General features: G+C 42.7%; 1 protein-coding gene across 1 annotated transcript in view; it reads right to left on the reverse strand.

Moving 5' to 3' along the window:
* The window catches only part of LOC311523796 (uncharacterized protein), a 38214-nt gene extending 16987 nt beyond the window's left edge, over positions 1-21227 (reverse strand). Inside the window, exons 1-6 of the mRNA XM_084634168.1 lie at positions 20978-21227; positions 19819-20064; positions 19063-19175; positions 14795-14877; positions 13306-13318; positions 8130-8325 (exon numbers count right to left, since the gene is read on the reverse strand). Of these exons, the coding sequence (XP_084490294.1) occupies positions 8130-8325; positions 13306-13318; positions 14795-14877; positions 19063-19175; positions 19819-20064; positions 20978-21157 (831 nt within the window). The 5' untranslated portion in view covers positions 21158-21227. The remainder of the gene's footprint in view (positions 1-8129; positions 8326-13305; positions 13319-14794; positions 14878-19062; positions 19176-19818; positions 20065-20977) is intronic.
* Positions 21228-22152: the final 925 nt, after the last annotated feature.

The raw sequence follows: 22152 nt of genomic DNA on the forward strand, positions 1-22152 counted from the left end.
TTCTTACAACTAAAATACCCACCTGCTGAAGTGAAGAAACAGATTGATAGAGCCAGAAGAGTTCCCAGAAGTCACCTACTACAGGACAGGCCCAACAAAGAAAATAACAGAACGCCACTAGCCGTCACCTTCAGCCCCCAACTAAAACCTCTCCAACACATCATCAAGGATCTACAACCTATCCTGAAGGACGACCCATCGCTCTCACAAATCTTGGGAGACAGGCCAGTCCTTGCCTACAGACAGCCCCCCAACCTGAAGCAAATACTCACCAGCAACCACACACCACACAACAGAACCACTAACCCAGGAACCTATCCTTGCAACAAAGCCCATTGCTAACTGTGTCCACATATCTATTCAGGGGACACCATCCTAGGGCCTAATCACATCAGCCACACTATCAGAGGCTCGTTCACCTGCACATCTACCAGTGTGATATATGCCATCATATGCCAGCAATGCCCCTCTGCCATGTACATTTGGTCAAACTGGACAGTCTCTACGTAAAAGAATAAATGGACACAAATCAGATGTCAAGAATTATAACATTCATAAACCAGTCGGAGAACACTTCCATCTCTCTGGTCACTCGATTTCTGATCTAAAAGTGACTATTCTTCAACAAAAAAACTTCAAATCCAGACTCCAGCGAGAAACTGTTGAATTGGAATTCATTTTGCAAATTGGATACAATTAACTTAGGTTACCTTGCATAATGACTTAGCCACTCCCAGACTCTATTCAAGCCTATTTCCCCTTGTTTTTTCCTCCCCCCCCCCCAAGACGTTCGTGTTAAACCCTGGATTTGTGCTGGAAATGGCCCACCTTGATTATCATACACATTGTAAGGAGAGTGATCACTTTAGATAAGCTATTACCAGCAGGAGAGTGGGGTGGGAGGAGGTATTTTTTCATGCTTTGTGTGTATATAAAAAGATCTTCTACACTTTCCACAGTATGCATGCAATGAAGTGAGCTGTAGCTCACAAAAGCTTATGCTCAAATAAATTGGTTAGTCTCTAAGGTGCCACAAGTACTCCTTTTCTTTTAGGCTTGAATAGAGACTGGGAGTGGTTGAGACATTATACAAAGTAAAGCTGTTTCCCTTTGTTTATTTCTCCCCTTCTCTTTCCCCCCTCCCCCCCACTGTTCCTCAGACGTTCTTGTTAACTCCTGGAAATGTGCTGGAAATGGCCCACCTTGATTATCACTTCAAAAGGTTTTCTCTCCCCCGACCCCACTCTCCTGCTGGTAATAGCACATCTTTAAGTGATCACTCTCCTTACAATGTGTATGGTAAACATCCATTTTTGCATGGTCTGTGTGTATATAAATCTCCTCACCGTATTTTCCATTTTATGCATCCGATGAAGTGAGCTGTAGCTCACGAAAGCTTATGCTCAAATAAACTGGTTAGTCTCTAAGGTGCCACAAGTCCTCCTTTTCTTTCAGGTATATACTGTCAGTTTCTGAATTTACTGACAAAAACAGTCCTTTGGCCCACGCTGCTTCCCGCAGCCCCCATTGGCCTGAAGTGGCAAACCACGGTCAGTAGGAGCCACGAAGCTGCGTACACGGCAGGTAAACAAACCGGTCTGGTGCGCCAGGGGCTTTCGCTGAACAAGCGTCGGACCGGCTTTGAGAACCACTGACCTAGAGTTCAGAGTGGGGAATGAACCTTGACAGTTGTCATCTTTTGCTAACTGCTCTTCAAATTCTTTTTACACGGGGCTGAGGAGGAAAATCACTCTTGTTCCTGAAGTGGTGGAGCAGTCCTTATTGGAGTTTGGAGGTAGTGCACTGGAGAAGGCTTCCAGACTGGTGCTGAGAATGCCTTTGATACAAACATCTGTGACTCCAATGAAGCCAGCATAAAAGATTCAGGAAATGTAGAGATGGCCAAATCCTCTGATGCCGTAAAGCTCGACAACAACTGTTGTGGTGCTGAGACAAACCATGACCCCATTGGTACTTGGGTTGGTTGTACCCAAGTGATATGTGCCAAAAGCATTAGTGATGAGATAGATGTGCTACCTATCAGTTCTGGGAATCCCCTGAGCGATCCCCAGGGGGCTGGATGCCACCAGCACCAAGGGCCTAGGTGCTAAGTCCTTACAGACACCAGAAGGGTGAAAGATTGGCTTTGTGCTGCCTTCTTAGCAGAAGTAGAGATTTATCCCTTTTTGCTTTTTAGGATCATCCTTACATAGAGATCCATTCCGACACCTGTGCAGGGATTTACCCCTCTCTCAGAATGAGATGAAGGAACAACCATCAAGGTAGTAGGGGAGTCCTTCAGAAAGGCAGCAACAGCCTTGGAGGCTGAATAAGCAGCTGCTGGAGTGCTCTTATTTGAAAAGTGCTGAGGACTAGATGGATCCTGCCTTCTTCCAGGTTCTGAGGCAGGCCTCACTTATTTTTCAGGAGACCGTTTTAATTTGCTTTTAATGGATGCTAGTTCTTTCAGTAAAATCTCTACAAGAACTGCATTTGTCCTTAACATGCCCCTGTCTGAGGCAAAATAAACATGTTGAATGTTCATTGCTGAGGTGTTTAACCACCTCGAAACAATATTTAAGCCCAGGAGACTTCTGGCACTACATGGAGCTAGCTCCTGGTACTGGATGAGGAAAACTAAGAGGAAAAATGCTCACCTTAATTAAAACCAAATGTACACAACACTATCAACTATTACAAAAAACTAAATGAGGAGAACTGCAAGAGCAAGAGACTGGATGCTACTAACTGGCTTCATCTCATAGCCAGGTGGTAAGATGAAACTGAGGGTTGGTTAGTTGCTTTGCCCCCGTTATGCCCTGGGATTGGGGACTTCAGGGCAGGAAGGGTGTAGTCATGGCCCAGTGGATATGGCTGGCTAAAGCGTTCCAATCTCCAGCACACTTGGTGCATGGGCACCAGAAGTGGAACACACAGAGTGCTTGAAGAATTTCAGGTGCTAAAACAAACTATTTTAAAAATGAATGGGGTTTTATTTAGGTTTCTAATGTAAAAGTCTTTTTGTATATCATTTTCTGAAACTGGCAAATTAACCATTGAAAATTAGCTTGTGTGTGCAAATATAACTTTTAAATCTCTTCATTGTTTTGTATCCAGATGTGTGGACAGGGTGAATTAAGGGTAAATGGCGGGAGAAGAGAGTTGAATCCATCACAACTTTGAGTCGTCCCCAAAAATGTTAGGCTCTGCTCTCCAGGACAGACTCTTCCTCTTAGCTCACTTTCTCCACCCCATTCTATTCCTTTTTTCCCCCAACTTTGAAAGTTAGAATGCATTGTCATCTTTACATTTCCAATGTCCAGGCTTTCCATAGTATATCACACAACCTAAAGTTAAACTTACAGTTTTGCTATTTACTAATGGCATATGCAGGTGTTTTCACATCTGCATCTGTCCAACCTACAATCCAATGAAGGCCACTTCCCCATTGTTATGTGCTCTCACACTCGTCAATAACACAAATCTCTCTTTCCCTGAAGCTGTTCTGAGGATAATGATCCAACCTCTCAAGGGAGATAGTGCTATAGGAGGCAAAATATCTGGCACAGAAATTAAAATAAGAATTAAAATGCAAAAAACTTTAGTGTAAAGACTAAGATTCAAAGACTAAAAATAATAAATGGCAGATTTTATTATATACAAAAGCAATATATGACAAACACAACTAAGCTGTTCTTGTAGCGGTGTGATGGTCATTCTTATTTCAGAGATGTAGCAGTAACAATTCATGAGTATCTTCAATGGATTCAGAGTCCAAGGTCAGAAGAGATCATTGTGACCTCCTGTATAACAGTCAGCCATAGAACTCCCCAAAATAATTCCCAGAGCACAGCTTTTAGAATAACACCCAATCTTGATTTAAAAATAGTCAGTGAAGGAGAATCTACCATGACCCTTGGTTTACTCTGACTGGTGAAGTGTCAATTTACAGCCGATAAAAAAGAAATATTCCTTTATTCAGGGTAATATCAAACTCTGCATTGCCGTGCTGCAGACAGTTAACTGAACAATGCTTTAGCTATATCCATATTTTTAAAGGGCAATATTGACTATCGTTAATTTTATGATCCTTGAGAATACTTGTACTATAGCTCAGCATGAGAAGTGCAGCCAAATGTCATACCACAGAGCACAGTCTGATTGCCTTGGGGGTCAGGGAGGAATTTTTCTCCTGGGACAAAGCATTGCGCAATCAGCCAGGTACATATGGGTTATTTTTTTGTAAATAATTGGGTATGGCCATTGCCAGAGTCATAACATGAAACCATTAAGTCTAGTCTGGTATCACACAAGAACACTGGGCTTGCAATGTGGTGGCTTACATTTTAGGTGAGTAAAGTCATGTATAGCGTATTCGGGTATGTAATTCAGTGTTTATTGTGTATTAAATAGATACCTCGCCAGCTCTTTTCCTGCCCCCACCCCCTCAACTAGAACTGCAGGGATTTTGGGGGGTTATTTTAATCCAAGCTAGTTGTTAGTTTAATGTCAAATCCAACCCACTGGTAATAAGTCTTTTAAGGCCTCTCTCTGTCCTACCTCTGCTGCAGTCCCACTTGTGCCCCTTGTGCTGAATCAACATGTCTGGAAGCAGCACTGGGTCCAGAGTGACTGAGCAGAACCTGCCAAGTGAGCAAGACAAGAGCCTCATGACAGTGCTGACAGAGGTAGGACAAACACTTATTAAAACCTTATGTATGGAAAACCAGCTTGGGGGCAGAGGAAGGGGAAATAGATGTCAAGGTTCCTTCCCCACTCTGAACTCTAGGGTACAGGTGTGGGGACCTGCATGAAAACCCCCTAAGCTTATTTTTACCAGCTTAGGTTAAAACTTCCCCAAGCTACAAACTATTTTACCTTTTGCCCTTGGACTTTATTGCTGTCACCACCAAGCGTCTAACCAATATATAACCAGGAAAGAGCCCGCTTGGAAACGTCTTTCCCCCCAAAAAAAATCCTCCCAAACCCTACACCCCCTTTCCTGGGGAAGGCTTGATAAAAATCCTCACCAATTTGCATAGGTGAACACAGACCCAAACCCTTGGATCTTAAGAACAATTAAAAAAGCAATCAGGTTCTTAAAAGAAGAATTTTAATTGAAGAAAAAGTAAAAGAATCACCTCTGTAAAATCAGGATGGTAAATACCTTACAGGGTAATCCGATTCAAAATGTAGAGAATCCCTCTAGGCAAAACCTTACATTACAAAAAGACAGAAAAACAGGAATATACATTCCATTCAGCACCGCTTATTTTATCAGCCATTTAAACAAAACAGAATCTAATGCATATCTAGCTAGATTACTTATTAAGTTCTAAGACTCCATTCCTGTTCTGTTCCTGGCAAAAGCCTCACACAGACAGAGAAGCTTTGTTTCTCCCTGCCCCCCCCCCAGCTTTGAAAGTATCTTATCTCCTCATTGGTCATTTTGGTCAGGTGCCAGCGAGGTTATCCTAGCTTCTTAACCCTTTACAGGTGAAAGGGTTTTTCCTCTGGCCAGGAGGGATTTTAAAGGTGTTTACCATTCCCTTTATATTTATGACAGAAGGTAGGAGGGGAGTTCCCATGATTCTATAACCTATCCCAGGTTGAAGCCAAGGAAACATTGAGTAGAGTCCTTGGAGTTACAGTTAAGGGAATATGGGTCATACGGAGTATTCTGTAATTATATTTGTAGGTCCTCAAACTACTTGTCCTCCTGGAATTGGACTGAGACCTAACAAATTAATTCCTCCTTAGTCATTTGGTTGGTAAAAACTTCCAATCTCAGTCACTTGCTCTGGATGTGAAGCAGAAATGCTCTGTATTCTATTTCCCTAAAGTCATTCAGCCCTTAGAAAGTGTGCGTGTAATGTCTAGTGATGAGGATACAATAGGAGAACAGATGATCATGTAGGACATGACACACAGCCTGCTGTTGTTGGAATGGGGCTCCTTGCTGCTATCAAGTACACAGGCAGCTGACTCCATCATTGCTCTGCCAATGCTTCAATACACCAACTTTTATATATATATATATACGTGTGACAAAGTTCCTCCCCCTGCCTCAGTGGGTCCTGTGCTTACTGGCAGATTTGTTTGCTTCAGAGATTCACAGCAGCTCTCAGTTTAGCCACTCTTGCTAGTGGCTCAAACCTGCCATCCACTCAGCTAACCTCACCACTGGCCAGCATGGGGGAAACAGAGGTCAATCCCCACGGTCTCTGTGTCCTACCTAGTGGGTCAGGGACAGGGCAGATCCCTTTCCAATTTAGACCTTCCCTTCTGGTGTTTCTCACAGACCAGGTCAACTCCTCCTGTGTCTAATCAGGGGTTGAGGGGGAAAAACGAAAAAGCTCTTTCTGCTTCTGCAGAACTAATTGCAATTGTGTTCATAATTTGCTTTGCTTTCCTTATTTCCGGATCAGGAAGATGTTTTGATTGAATGTTATTCTCTACATAGTCACGAAAATCATTTAAATCGACTACAAATTTTATGAATTTGTTTAATTCATGCACTTTTTCTTCTCCTGATTTCCAAGGTAACCTGACTTCTTCAGTATTCCATGAAGTGGGATCCATAACATTGAATAATTCAACTATTTTAGGTGTATTACTAGAATGACCTAAATTATCTTCTTTATATTTAATGTGATTTTCGTTTAATAATCTTGCCTTCATTTTTTCAATAATACACTCTATTACTTTGTCTCGTGGCAGTGATTTAAACCTTACATTATCTTCAAACTCTATGCATTTAAAAGCATCACTTTCTATCATTTCATTAATTTTATTTTCATGTATACCAAAACTATCTTTTAATTGTATGAAAAAAATCAATCGTTCATTCGATTAGCTTATCTGCCTTTGTTAAATTCAATTGTCTTGCTTGCAGTGCATTTGATAATCAAGTTAATACAAAATGTCAATCATTAATGCCAAGTCTTTTAAAAATTCTTTGTTTTTCAATCTTTTTTCCATGCCAGAAAATTTCCTATTTTTGGAAAAATAGATATAAAGAGCTAGATAAGCTCTCCAGACAGCTTTGACAGCTCTAAGGCTACAAGAAGCCCATCGTGGACCAAAAACATGGTCTATTTTGATTATTTCAATATATAGTTCTTCAGAAACTTGTTTAAGTTCAAACTGACTTTTATTTGACTGATGAAAAATTGCATAAATCTTGTCCAAAAAAACCTTGAAATGGCTTAATTCATTGATATCATTTATAGCATCATCTAAAGCCAGTTGTAGCCGATGATTCAAACAATGCCAAATTATAATGTTTGGAAAATCTTGAATGAGTCTTGTAGCAATTCCAGATTTATGTCCAAACATGGTGCTCGCGCCATCAGAACAAAATCCAATTAAATTTTTCTTTAAATATTCTGTGTCAAATCCTGTATTGGTTAACGTATTTCTCAAAGCATTGTAAATATTTTCTGCTTTTGTTGATTCTAATTCCACTAAATTGAGAAAAATTGTTGGTGAAGAATCTTGTATTTCACATTTTATAAGAATTACAAGCACAGTTTTACTTGAAATTGTAGAAGCTTCATCAATAATAATGCAAATCTTTGAATTGTTTTCAAATGATTTTACTAAAAATTTGTTTTCTTATTAATTCAGCAATATGCTCTACGATTCTGATGGCCTAAAATCGAGAATGTAGCCCATTCCCTAAATCGGTTTCATTCTTAATTTGTAGCTCTACTTCATCCTCCATATCTGACATTGGTCGGTTTCTTTTTACTAAGCTGCAAACTATGTTGAAAATTTTGCTGGTTATTGCAATATTTTTTTCAGTAACTTTATCAATCACTCTAGTGAGAGGTTCTATTTTTAGATTCATTTAAAATATTTATAACTCTCAAATGAGAGCTTGATTTGAAATGTTCCTTCATTTATTTTCTTAATGAAGCTTGCTGAACTTTATTATCTGTTCCAGAGACTTTAATAGTACACTTTTGCCATTCCAAAGAAATGTGTCAAGATTTTCCTCCAAGGACCCCCAAATGTGACATATTTGCACAGTGGGAACAGCCAAGTTTTTTGCTTTCAATTATCAAGCCATTATATTTCTTTAAAAAATATTGTGCCTGCTTGGAAGTCCAACAATCAGGTACTACATTTTCACAATCATGTAAATCCTCTTCCATTGCGGACACATTTTCAGATGATTCAACATTTAAGATATTTTCATCACCAAAATTATTGTCATTGGCATTTTCAGTATTTAAATCATTATTTTCACTAATAGAACTACTGACAAATGATTTTGTCATTTTAGTGGAAAACCAGTCACTAATGCTTTTCTGGCGATTCCTTATGAAGGATAAATAATATTGAATAGAAAACTTTAATCTTCAAATAACAGTCCAGTTAGTATTACACACCGAAATATCACACACAACTTACTAGAAACAAACAGACCGACTACGACTCACTGGTCGTGTTGAATTGTATAGAAAACAGTTGAGCAAGTGTACGAACAAGGCAAGTGCAACCCCTGTTAATAAAATAATAAACGAGACATTTGTCTTGCATCAGGATGAACTTAGATGCGACCGAGTCGCAGACTGCGACATTACATGCACACGCGCATAGCAACATAAATCTTGAACTATCTGTTGTAGAAACGGCTCTTTAACTGCTAGAATTCCGCATCCCTTTGCATTTGAAGTTTATTTTGTACACCGTATTACAAGTCTTCATTAATTTAAGGTTTCCCGTGCCAGTTATAAATTTTACATTTACCTGAGCCCCCCACGGAACCCCAGAATGACAGCGGGCTAAGCGGGGCCGGCGGCTATTACCCCGTCTGACAAGGGGCCGGCGGCTGGGACCTGGCTGGCAGCAGCCGGCGGCCGGAACCCCAGACTCTGTTCGCCACCCAGCTCAGCCCGCCGCCAGACTAGAGTTCTGGCCCCTTGCCAGCTGGGGTCCCAGCCAGGCAGCGGGCTGAGAGGGGCCAATGAGTGAGGAGGGCTTTAAACTAGGTTCACCGGGGGAAGGAGACCAAAGCCCTGAGGTAAGTGGGAAAGTGGGATACCGGGAGGAAGCACAGGCAGGAATGTCTGTGAGGGGAGGGCTCCTGCCTCATACTGGCAATGAGGGGCGATCAACAGGTTATCTCAAGTGCTTATATACAAATGCACAAAGCCTTGGAAACAAGCAGGGAGAACTGGAGGTCCTGGTGATGTCAAGGAACTATGACGTGATCGGAATAACAGAGACTTGGTGGGATAACTCATATGACTGGAGTACTGTCATGGATGGTTATAAACTGTTCAGGAAGGACAGGCAGGGCAGAAAAGGTGGGGGAGTAGCACTGTATGTAAGGGAGCAGTATGACTGCTCAGAGCTCCGGTACGAAACTGCAGAAAAACCTGAGTGTCTCTGGATTAAGTTTAGAAGTGTGTGCAACAAGAGTGATGTAGTGGTGGGAGTCTGCTATAGACCACCGGACCAGGGGGATGAGGTGGATGAGGCTTTCTTCCGGCAGCTCACGGAAGCTACTAGATCGCATGCCCTGATTCTCATGGGTGACTTTAATTTTCCTGATATCTGCTGGGAGAGCAATACAGCGGTGCATAGACAATCCAGGAAGTTTTTGGAAAGCGTAGGGGACAATTTCCTGGCGCAAGTGCTAGAGGAGCCAACTAGGGGGGGTGCTTTTCTTGACCTGCTGCTCACAAACCGGGTAGAATTAGTGGGGGAAGCAAAAGTGGATGGGAATCTGGGAGGCAGTGACCATGAGTTGGTTGAGCTCAGGATCCTGACGCAGGGAACAAAGGTAAGCAGCAGGATACGGACCCTGGACTTCAGGAAAGCAGACTTCGACTCCCTCAGGGAACGGATGGCCAGGATCCCCTGGGGGACTAACTTGAAGGGGAAAAGAGTCCAGGAGAGCTGGCTGTATTTCAAGGAATCCCTGTTGAGGTTACAGGGACAAACCATCCCGATGAGTCGAAAGAATAGTAAATATGGCAGGCGACCAGCTTGGCTTAATGGTGAAATCCTAGCGGATCTTAAACATAAAAAAGAAGCTCACAAGAAGTGGAAGGTTGGACATATGACCAGGGAAGAGTATAAAAATATTGCTCGGGCATGTAGGAATGTTATCAGGAGGGCCAAATCGCACCTGGAGCTGCAGCTAGCCAGAGATGTCAAGAGTAACAAGAAGGGTTTCTTCAGGTATGTTGGCAACAAGAAGAAAGCCAAGGAATGTGTGGGCCCCTTACTGAATGAGGGAGGCAACCTAGTGACAGAGGATGTGGAAAAAGCTAATGTACTCAATGCTTTTTTTGCCTCTGTTTTCACTAACAAGGTCAGCTCCCAGACTGCTGCGCTGGGCATCACAAAATGTGGAAGAGATGGCCAGCCCTCTGTGGAGATAGAGGCGGTTAGGGACTATTTAGAAAAGCTGGATGTGCACAAGTCCATGGGGCCGGAAGAGTTGCATCCGAGAGTGCTGAAGGAATTGGCGGCTGTGATTGCAGAGCCATTGGCCATTATCTTTGAAAACTCGTGGCGAACCAGGGAAGTCCCGGATGACTGGAAAAAGGCTAATGTAGTGCCAATCTTTAAAAAAGGGAAGAAGGAAGATCCTGGGAACTACAGGCCAGTCAGCCTCACCTCAGTCCCTGGAAAAATCATGGAGCAGGTCCTCAAAGAATCAATCCTGAAGCACTTGCATGAGAGGAAAGTGATCAGGAACAGCCAGCATGGATTCACCAAGGGAAGGTCATGCCTGACTAATCTAATCGCCTTCTATGATGAGATTACTGGTTCTGTGGATGAAGGGAAAGCAGTGGATGTATTGTTTCTTGACTTTAGCAAAGCTTTTGACACGGTCTCCCATAGTATTCTTGTCAGCAAGTTAAGGAAGTATGGGCTGGATGAATGCACTATAAGGTGGGTAGAAAGCTGGCTAAATTGTCGGGCTCAACGGGTAGTGATCAATGGCTCCATGTCTAGTTGGCAGCCGGTATCAAGTGGAGTGCCCCAAGGGTCGGTCCTGGGGCCGGTTTTATTCAATATCTTCATAAATGATCTGGAGGATGGTGTGGATTGCACTCTCAGCAAATTTGCGGATGATACTAAACTGGGAGGAGTGGTAGATACGCTGGAGGGGAGGGATAGGATACAGAAGGACCTAGACCAATTGGAAGATTGGGCCAAAAGGAATCTGATGAGGTTCAATAAGGATAAGTGCAGGGTCCTGCACTTAGGACGGAAGAACCCAATGCACAGCTACAGACTAGGGACCGAATGGCTAGGCAGCAGTTCTGCAGAAAAGGACCTAGGGGTGACAGTGGACGAGAAGCTGGATATGAGTCAGCAGTGTGCCCTTGTTGCCAAGAAGGCCAATGGCATTTTGGGATGTATAAGTAGGGGCATAGCGAGCAGATCGAGGGACGTGATCGTTCCCCTCTATTCGACATTGGTGAGGCCTCATCTGGAGTACTGTGTCCAGTTTTGGGCCCCACACTTCAAGAAGGATGTGGATAAATTGGAGAGAGTCCAGCGAAGGGCAACAAAAATGATTAGGGGACTGGAACACATGAGTTATGAGGAGAGGCTGAGGGAGCTGGGATTGTTTAGCCTGCAGAAGAGAAGAATGAGGGGGGATTTGATAGCTGCTTTCAACTACCTGAAAGGGGGTTCCAAAGAGGATGGCTCTAGACTGTTCTCAATGGTAGCAGATGACAGAACGAGGAGTAATGGTCTCAAGTTGCAGTGGGGGAGGTTTAGATTGGATATTAGGAAAAACTTTTTCACTAAGAGGGTGGTGAAACACTGGAATGCGTTACCTAGGGAGGTGGTAGAATCTCCTTCCTTAGAGGTTTTTAAGGTCAGGCTTGACAAAGCCCTGGCTGGGATGATTTAACTGGGAATTGGTCCTGCTTTGAGCAGGGGGTTGGACTAGATGACCTTCTGGGGTCCCTTCCAACCCTGATATTCTATGATTCTATGATAACTCCAGTCCGGTGGCAGGCTGAGCAGGGTGGCGGACAGAATCCCAGACCAGCAGCAGCTCACCCGCTGCCAGTCTGGGGTTCCGGCCGCCGGCTCCTGCCAGCCGGGGTCCCGGCCGCCGGCCCCGCTCAGTTCTGTTCACCCAGGCAAGCAGCGGGTTGAGTGGGCCAATGGCTGGGACCCCAGCTGGCAAGGTGCCAGCAGCTGGAACCCCAGACCGTCAGCGGGCTGAGCGGGGTGGCGGACAGAACCCTAGACCGGCAGCGGCTCACCTGCGGCCGCTCTGGGGTTCCATCTGCGGGCTCCTGCCAGCCGGGGTCCCAACCGCAGGCCCTGCTCAGTTCCGTTCACCCAGGCAGGCAGCGGGCTGAGTGGGGCCAGTGGAACCCAGCTGGCAGCAGCGTGCCAGTAAAAATCGGCTCGCCTGCTGCCTTTGGCAGGTGTGCCACAGGTTACCAACCCCTGCCCTATTATTTTCTACACCATTTTATAAGATTAAGATTATACATTTTAAGATCATTTTATAACATTTAATTTCCTAACAATTTTTAACATCCGGTTCTAAAACTCCTTCAAAATTTGGCAAGCGGTTCCCAGGAACCGGTGCGAACCGGCTGCAGCTCACCACTGGCAATGACCCTCCTTTAACTGCGGAACCCTTTAGGGAAGGTATCTGGGGTGATTCTCATGATGTGTTTATGGGAGATCATTACTTGACAATGGTGATGGTTAGGAGAAGGCAGTTATAATGAAATATCTAAAGCTGTCACCTTCTGGCCTTATGTTCTAAGGTGCTTCGTAGGGAAAAGAATGGACAACAAAGAGGTACACCTGGGGTGCAGAGAGGTACAAAATGTCTGGTTTTGATTGAATAGTTAACATACCTTCCTCCTCCTTCTCCTTGTCCCAAACAATCATGAGCAGCCAGGAAAACTGGCATCTGATGAAGTGAGCTATAGCTCACGAAAGCTTATGCTCAAATAAATTTGTTAGTCTCTAAGGTGCCACAAGTACTCCTTTTCTTTTTGCGAATACAGACTAACATGGCTGCTACTCTGAAACCTGGCTGGTACTAATGCTTATGTACATTGATAATAGGAGGCAAATGGAGATTACTCATATATAAATATCTGGGGATACTGCCATTGTACTACTAAGACAGCACCAAAAGTCAGTAACACAAACAGTAGCCTTACTATTAAAACAGTAATACAGTATTGGTCACATGAGGAGCGTGGAGGGTTGGGGCGTGGAGCACCAGAGGGGTTGGGGCGTGGGGCACCAGAGGGGTTGGGGTGTGGAGGGGTGTCCCAGTCTGGATACCAACTGGAGTAACCTAGAAAACAAAAAGGAGATAATGTATTTATCAAGCCATGTGACATGTAGAAGACTGTAAGTAATTCAGGTAACAATATACGATTGTGATACGTACTTTTCAATTTCTCACGTTCTGGATTTTCTGGTGAGAGATGAGAGAGAAATGTAATTATGGCTATCGTTCAGCTGTATTTATTAATGAAAAATGGATAGCCCATTGGTGCTGATGAATTCCGAATAATGGTCGGTCTAGGATTTGTTTTCTCCCTGCCTGGACAGCAGCTAATACTTAAGGATCCCCCTTAATTTTATAAGAGTGTTAAAGTACTAAGATCAACAACTGCAGATTTTTACAGAGGCTTGTTGAGTTGGAATTTGGTCATCACCCACTTTCGCCAAAGTGGCAGAGACTTGAGCCAGATCACTCAGCAAATCATATTAAGCAACCCATGATGTGAAAGGCACAAGAGAAGAGCAGGAAGTGGCAAACACCATTTAGATGACTAACTCACTGACTGCACTCACACCCCAGGTAGATTTCCAAATGTCCTACAAAAATGACCCGTGTCAAGAATTTGACCCATGTCAACAAAACTGTATCCCTAGCTGAGGGGTATCTAAAAGTTTGGCTCTGACTGTGAACTGATAATAAAAAATGGTGGAAGATGCAGTAAATAAAATTGGTATCACTGAGATGAGGGAAACCGCAAATATAAAAGGTGGGATTTATTGTTTTTAAAATGTGATAGATTTACATAACTTTAAAAAGTGCAATAAGCACAGTCATTTGTGCTGAAACACAATTTTCATTAACGGCTGAATCCTGCAAGTGAATCTGCCTGGGCGTACCCCATGGAAGTCAGTCATACTCCATATCAGAACAGCGCAGGTGGATATATTTGCAGGATCTAGCCTTAAACGTTTGAAAATTCTTTTTAACTCCCTCTGTGAAATGTTTCTGGTAATCCCTTGATGTATCAGTCTGTGATATCAGATGCCATGGACTGCAAAACATGCCAGCAGGATTTCACAGCCAGGAAACAAAAAGTCTAAAGGTTTGGGTATTTGTGCGGTTGGAGCACCCCTGAGCCTGGTTAGTGGGGATATTCAGTCTAAAAATAGATATTTTCATTTTATGTATTGGAGTTTGTCCTTTAAGCGCTTCTGCACCTACTGAAAATATCCCTGATGTTAAAGATGGTTCCTGACTTCACTGGGATGTTACATAGCAGTAAGGGTCTGTGTTGCAGACCCTTTTGCAGGATTAGGCTTTATTGCTATTTTTCAGAAATCACAGAGGTTCTTCATTGTTGGTTTTCTGTTCCATGTCAATTCTGAATTCAGATATAAAAATTCTAGGAAAATACTCCAGCTGATGGAATAATGTCAATAACTCATTTAACCTGGTACAGCTTGAATACCTGCCACATTTCCCCTGCCAATTATGCGACTTTGCTTTCCATAGAACGCCCCTAGCAGATTCCCTTGCACTTACCACAGAGCTTGTCCACACACTTTTCACCATTGCAGTCACTACATGCTGCTCCTGTTTTATAAGGCTGTATTGGATAATTCCCACTGCAAAGCAGAAGAATGTTTTGTTTAATCCTTTGGGGGAAGAATTTAAATACATCATGTGATTTGAACTGTTACAATCACATAAGATTATTAAAAACAAAACAAACAAACAAAAAAACCTTTGACCCAGAAATATGTAGCTTTTAAAAATAAAAATCAATTGTTTTAGAAATTTCTTTTGGTCCAGACTATGAATCTCTCACTCGCATTGGGGAGCAGCTACTCACATGACTCATCCTATATAAATGAATGGGACTTCCTGGAGAGCAATGTGCTATTCAGGGTCTGGGAATCTGGCTCAGCATTACTGAAACCTGTTTTATTTAAAGAATTTATACCACAGTTGTGGAAGACAGTAACTTCAGGGTATTTCTTTAATGGAAATTATCTTTTTTTTTTTAGTTTGAATTTACAGTAGCTGCAAAGTTTGAGTGGGCTGTAGCAGGATTGCAGTGCTAGCCTGGTGGAGAACTGCTTCCTTTCCCCCAATTTTGGCTGGTTTTGGGTTACGATTCACTTTTGTATTGAATGCAGGGGCAATGAAACATGTTATCCTTATTGTATGAGTAAAGGGCATCAGCATTGTACTTCACATGCCTGATTGACTGGGTCACCTTACACTGAACCTCACTTGCTAAGAAATGGGTAAGGATGTCAAATCCCAGTGAAAATGAGAGGCACAATGACAGGTGTTCTCAGCTGATGATGTGCACTCTACCCAAAGGGTCTTATACACTATTTGGCCCTCCCCTCCCCTCTCCAGTGTTTAAAGACAAAAATGACCAGACTCAATTGAAAGTCCTTGTTATTGGGGTTACAATGGCTGACATCATTGATGAGCTGGTCTAGTAGCTTAGTCTTGTATCTGGTGTGGGAACAGTGTTCAGGTGAAAGGCAACTGAGGCAGTGTTATACCAATAAAATAAAAACCAGCAGGATCTTATTAAAGGGAAAAAGGCAAAATACCACATTTATTGTGAATACAGAAAGAATCATAGTAAGCAGTTAGTTATAGTTATAACATTCCAATCAATCTCATATTTATTCACACATTCATACATACACACACACACACACACACACACACACACAGAGGTTCTGCAAGGTTGTTATCATAGTTACCAGCCTTAGAGTTGCTCATGCCAAGCCACTGGCCAGGTGGCCTGGACATGAGGAGGGAGCAGGGCCTTGTCAGATGCTCATCTGATGCTCCTGGAAGTTGGTTTGCAGAATCAGACCCCCAAAGTTCTCACTTTTTAGAGTCTATTTTTATAGGAATTTCTTCCTATGCCAGTCTATGGGAATTGCTTCATCATGCTGTTGCTGAATCAATCAGCAGATAGCACATTCCTGACGGCTCTAAGATGTTATCTTGTTCTTTGGTTCTCCCATTCTTGAGGCTGTTGGGTGGATTCCAGTCTGCCCTCCGGGGGGTCCTCTGGTTATTTCCACTTGACGCCTTCTTCAGCCGATGGACACTGGATTCTTAGGCTGGTACCTCCCTGATCATTCAGTTATTATCCACACCAAGCATCCATCCACATACATCCTCTATCTCTATTTTAATCAGAATTGTTAATACAACAAAAGGGCGGGGAGTCTCTGGGTGCTGTTTCTGTTGTTAGAGTATTGCTTTGAGTCTCTCTCTGTGAACCGCTTTGAGAACAGACTCTGTCTTAGAATGTACTAACGCAATTAGCAGCTTGCAAGTTTCACACATAGAGGGAGAGAAACAATACCAAAAACCAAGAGACCTCTTAATTAGTAATACCCTGGAATTTAAACTCTGGGGAATCAAACTCATTTGTGATTTTAATACAGAACTTCTTTAATATGATCCAACAACAGCAGCTGAGAGGTTCCCCGCTACCTAGTGAAATCACTAAGGGTGGGGTTGGCCCTCAGAATGCAGCATCACAGAAGTGGCTCTGAGACGCAAACGAGCAGCAAGCGGCGGCAGAGGTGAGTAGTGGTGGAGAGAACAGTGGTGGCAGCCACAGAGTGCACCAGCAGAGATGACCGCATTGGCAGAGGTGGTAGCAGCAGGCTCCCTTTTCAGGGGTGGGATATGTGAACCCACGCGAAAGCACCTCTGAATTCTGGATCCTTTAAGGACCCCTGCCTATGAATGGGATGAGATTAAAAACTGAGTGATTTTAAGATGGTAAGAATATTTAGTCCGTTTAAAACTCTGGTTTTTTGCTTGTCTGTTTTTATCAACACCTAGTTAATATCAATGTCTAAAATAGCTGAGAGAAAGGAGAACTGTGTTGAAGACTCAATGCTCCCGCTCATTCATAGGTATGAGAGAGCTTCCAATACACAGCTGAGATCGCCAACAAATATTCCAGCAAAATCAAAGAAGCACAAATGTGACATTCCTGAGATTTGAGTTGAAGCAGAAGCTGCTCTTCCCACACCTTTTCAATTAAACATACAAAACTCTGTAACTTTCTTACATTATCAAGACGCTAAAAGAGGCACAAACCCCGTTTTAAAAAAATCCCTTGCAGGTTACCTTTAAGCTACTAACTTTTTTGCATTAAAAATGCGATTTGTGAAGGGCCCCCTTTTGTACACATTTTAGCATGTTGACACCAATGAGACTTACATAGTTGTGCAGAACTTGGTAAACTGGAACTACATTAGGCATGTGTTACAGAAATAGAGAGCTAGTATGGAGGAAATAAGAAGTCTCCCAGGAAGGGAGCTTTTGTTGGCTGTTAGTAGATTTTTAAGGTTTCAGAGTAACAGCCGTGTTAGTCTGTATTCGCAAAAAGAAAAGGAGTACTTGTGGCACCTTAGAGACTAACCAATTTCGTAAAAGAATAAATGGACACAAATCAGCTGTCAAGAATTATAACATTCAAAAACCAGTCAGAGAACACTTTAATCTCTCTGGTCACGCGATTACAGACATGAAAGTTGCTATATTACAACAAAAAACTTCAAATCCAGACTCCAGCGAGAAACTGTTGAATTGGAATTCATTTGCAAATTGGATACAATTAACTTAGGCTTGAATAGAGACTGGGAGTGGCTAAGTCATTATGCAGGGTAACCTATTTCCCCTTGTTTTTTCCTACCCCCCCCCCCCACAGACGTTCTTGTTAAACTCTGGATTTGTGCTGGAAATAGCCCACCTTGATTATCATACACATTGTAAGGAGAGTGATCACTTTAGAGAAACTATTACCAGCAGGAGAGTGGGGCATGGGGAGGTATTTTTTCATGCTTTGTGTGTATATAAAAAGATCTTCTACACTTTCCACAGTATGCATCCGATGAAGTGAGCTGTAGCTCACGAAAGCTTATGCTCAAATCAATTGGTTAGTCTCTAAGGTGCCACAAGTCCTCCTTTTCTTTTTGCAGATTTTTAAGGAGCTTTAAGCACTGTATCTGTTTTGGTGTACTAGTAATGGGTGAACCTAAAATGGTTTTGTGGGGAAGTAACTTTTTTTTTTATTGGTTCTTTAGTGGTTTTAACCAGAAGTACAATAGAATAGTCAGAGTGAAGCAACGACAAAAAAACATTATTACTGGGTTGCTAGCCAACACGTACTAAAGTGAGGGGCAGTATCTAACTCTTGCTTTCCTGTAATAAAGACCCAATAAATAATCAAACTGGAAATACAGAATAGCCACAGAACTTACTGTGCCTCTGTTTTGCTTGAGGACCTAGTTAAATAAAAGATATCCCTCCTGCGTGGATTCATTTCACGCCCTGCATAGGTGTGATTGGGTGGTATGTTTTTATTAGAAAATAGTCATGCTTACCCCTTGTCAGAAAAGCTATAACACTGGCTGGTTTGCAATTTGCCAAGTTGTACTAAAATGAATGCACTGTTTGACCCTAGGCTTCCTCACGGAGAGGGACACAGTGAAGCTTTAGTTGGCAATTTGGTTTATTTCCTCCCCCTCCCCCCGGGAAGGTGCAGTTTTTATGCCTTCTGCATCTGCATAACCTCTAATCAGTTTTTTTGGAAGGGCTATTCTGCAGACTGCGAGCAGGGAAGGAGATGATGGGCATATCCTTTCATGCCTCCATAGCAAAGGTCCAAGGCAACTGTTCCTCAGGTCAAAGAAACCTGGGTGCAGCTCTCTGGCTGGACCACTCCAAACATCAGCCAGAGTGGAATTGATCACCTGCTCTGGGATCTTTTAAAATAACATCAACTGACTTACGCTGGTCCATAGTTGCAAACAAAATGTGCTCCATTGGTGAGTCCTTTGAAACCTGTAACGCTAGGACAGAACTGAACTGCACAGCCAACTTTGTAACTTGTAGCCCAAACAACCTAAAAGGAAAACCAAAATATATTAAACTTTTCCAGGACTACCCAGAGACTGCTGCAGTTATGATATCAAACAAGAAACAACCAGATGAGGGGGCATGTTTTGTAACAGCAACTACAGAAGCGTTAGTTCCAGCCTAGGGAGCCGTTTAGATGAACAGTTCTTGTATTTACTATTTGGTTTGTGATTGTGTAATATTGGAATATTTCTTAGACTCAAATCATCCCCCTCCTGCAGAGAAATCCCCCAGGGCTTGTGAGGATAGGGGAGAAAAATCTAAATATCCTCTCACTGAGTTCTCCCTAGACCAGAGCATGCCTCCTTCCCGCTCTATGTCAGGTTCAATGCCAGAACCAGTCATCTCACGGATCTCTCCGAGAGAGGCACAGGAATATCTGCATGGAGGTGCTGTGTCTCCACACCAAAACCAAGGCCAGTGGGTCTCTTGCTGCACAGCACCCTCCTGCCTCTGTCCCTTTTTCTTTTTTAGCACAAAGTTCTCCTAACCCACACTTTGTAAATCACAATTTTGTAAGTGATTTAGGCTACAATTTATAACATGTAGAAGGCAAAATGTGTATGTGTCTTTTTCTCTTCAAAGACCACAGCTCATTTGAAATTAAGATGGAGAAACAAAAGAATCACCTGGGTGTAATGGCCACATATTCTTGTACAATGGCGGGTCTCAAAAGTGTAGGCTGTGACTTCATTATACCAGGTGCTGATAGCTGCACTCACAGAGAAAAGAGAGAGAGAGCCAGTCCAGATGTTTTCGCCAACTGGAGTAAAGTTAGGGTGCACTTTTCCATGTACTTTAAGGTAGACATTATGATCAAAGTGGCATCGCTTTGCCCATGCTTTGGCACTCTTAGCTAAAGCAGAGTCCCAGGACTGCAGAATGAAAAAGACATGAAAATTACTTAAAATGCAACGACTTGCACAAACTCAAACCTCTTTAGATGAAACTTTTCTCTTAATCCTTCCTGCCTCCCAGGCCTCCAAACTTGGACTCTTCTCTGCTTGTCTCCCTGCCCCACATCCAGTCTTTCCTAAAATCCTGTCACTTGTTCCCTTTCACTACAAAATCCACTCTTTCCTGTCTGTCCCTCATATCTTGAAAGACATTTAATGTGCACTCACCTCTGATGTGCTGTCAAGCTATGACAATCTGAATGGGAGAAATTCTAAGTGTCTTATTGAAACACGCTGTAAAATCTGCCCTCTATAACTGAACTCATTTAAGGAAGCTTTTAAACAGTGAGAGCTCAGTCATGAGCTCAGCTGTGCACCTGCACAGGGAGTAGGGGGCATAAGAAGCCCCTTTACTTTTCTAAGCTACCCACTCATCAGACTGTGTGTGTGGCTCTGACAGGACAGTAGCTGCTGTCACCAGGGGGAGGAGTGGCTGGGCAGGGGCAAGAAGTGGAAAGAGCCTTAATTTTGACACCTGAGCCAGGACAGCAGGGCAAGTAAACTGTGCCAGTATTACAAGGGCACTCAAAGTCTATCTGGTCTCTGTCTTTCTCCTGAAGCAGCACAGCAATGCACTGCCCTCCTGACTCAGGCAGGACTACAAATTGGCACTCCAGTCTTAAATGAAGGACTCTCCTTCCAAATGAGGAAGACTGAAGAAGTCTGTACCCAGCTGTAATCATTAATTGCCTTTTTTGTTTTTACTATAAACTACTAACAACTGGAGTAGCTCAAATATTCACAGAACTGGTGAGAAAAGTACAAGGCAAATGTGTTAATTCAACAGCACAATCCAATTTCCATTACAAATAGATGGTGAAGGTCTCCTTACCATGTGAAGCATGTTACTGGCTGGTGGATTCACCTTGGACCGAAAGTTGTTATGAGCATTCACGCACTCCTTAATAAACTGTGTATCTTCTATATCAGGCAAAGTATTTGGCTCATAAGAATAACAGGAACTTAAAAGGTTTAGTAATAGCAGAACACCAAGGAATAATCTGACTTTCATGATTCTCAGCTGTTTTTGATTTCTCTCAAAACTTTGTAAGAAGAATCTCTTAGGTGGCTATGGTGCTGTTTGCTTCCCACATAGCACTCTGGGGGTGCGGTTTCAAACTGGGTTCTATCTTCCACTCTTGTCAGTTTCCTAAGAAGAAGTCATGCTGATTCGTGCCCGTGTGATAACAGGAAATGAATTGCTTCAGCAGCTTCAACATAAAAGTAAGGAAACTGGTTTGTCACTTTAATGTTGCTTAATTTAAAAAAAAAAAAATCAAATTGCCCTCTGTGGAAGATGCCTTCTTACCTTTTTGAGACCACAGTTCAATCCCCTCCTACAAGACCTCATGTCACATTATCCTTCTTTACAAATGAGGAAACGTGGATGGGATTTCTAGGTCAGCTAATCTTTGGAAATCAAGGAGGCCCTACCTCTCCTCCAGGAGATTTGTGTTGCCCCACTCTGATTTACAAAAGAATCCCATGGGAAGTGCTGGATTTCATGACCTGAACCTCAGAATTTGGTGTAGCTTGTCAGCTTGGGGGTAGTGCTTAACCAATAGGGCTGTTAGCAGAATTAGCTAATGTTTATGGAGGCCTTGAAAACAAAATGATATAATGGTCCTCATTACTGTAGTATCTACACACCTCACAGTCTTTAATGTATTTATCCTTACTACACCTCTGTGAGGTAGAACAGTATTATTACCACATTGTAAAGGGGTGGGGGGACTGAGACACAGAGAGACTAAGTGGCTTGCTTAAGGTTACACACATCTGTGGCACTCAAATTTTGCCAGCCCTAGACTAGCACCCTAACCACTTCACTCCCCTTCCTCTCTAAACTAAATATAATTTACATTAAAAATGTCCTTGATTATGAGACTGGATTATGTCTTTTTAAAAAACAACAACATAAAATATGTGTTTAACTCTTTTAGAACTTTTCCAAGAAGAAAATAACTTTTTCTATCACTTCATAGCTTTAAAGCATTGTACAACTGA

This window comes from Lepidochelys olivacea (genome assembly GCF_965140295.1).
Source record: "Lepidochelys olivacea isolate rLepOli2 genome assembly, chromosome: 1".
Lineage (NCBI taxonomy): Eukaryota > Metazoa > Chordata > Testudines > Cheloniidae > Lepidochelys > Lepidochelys olivacea.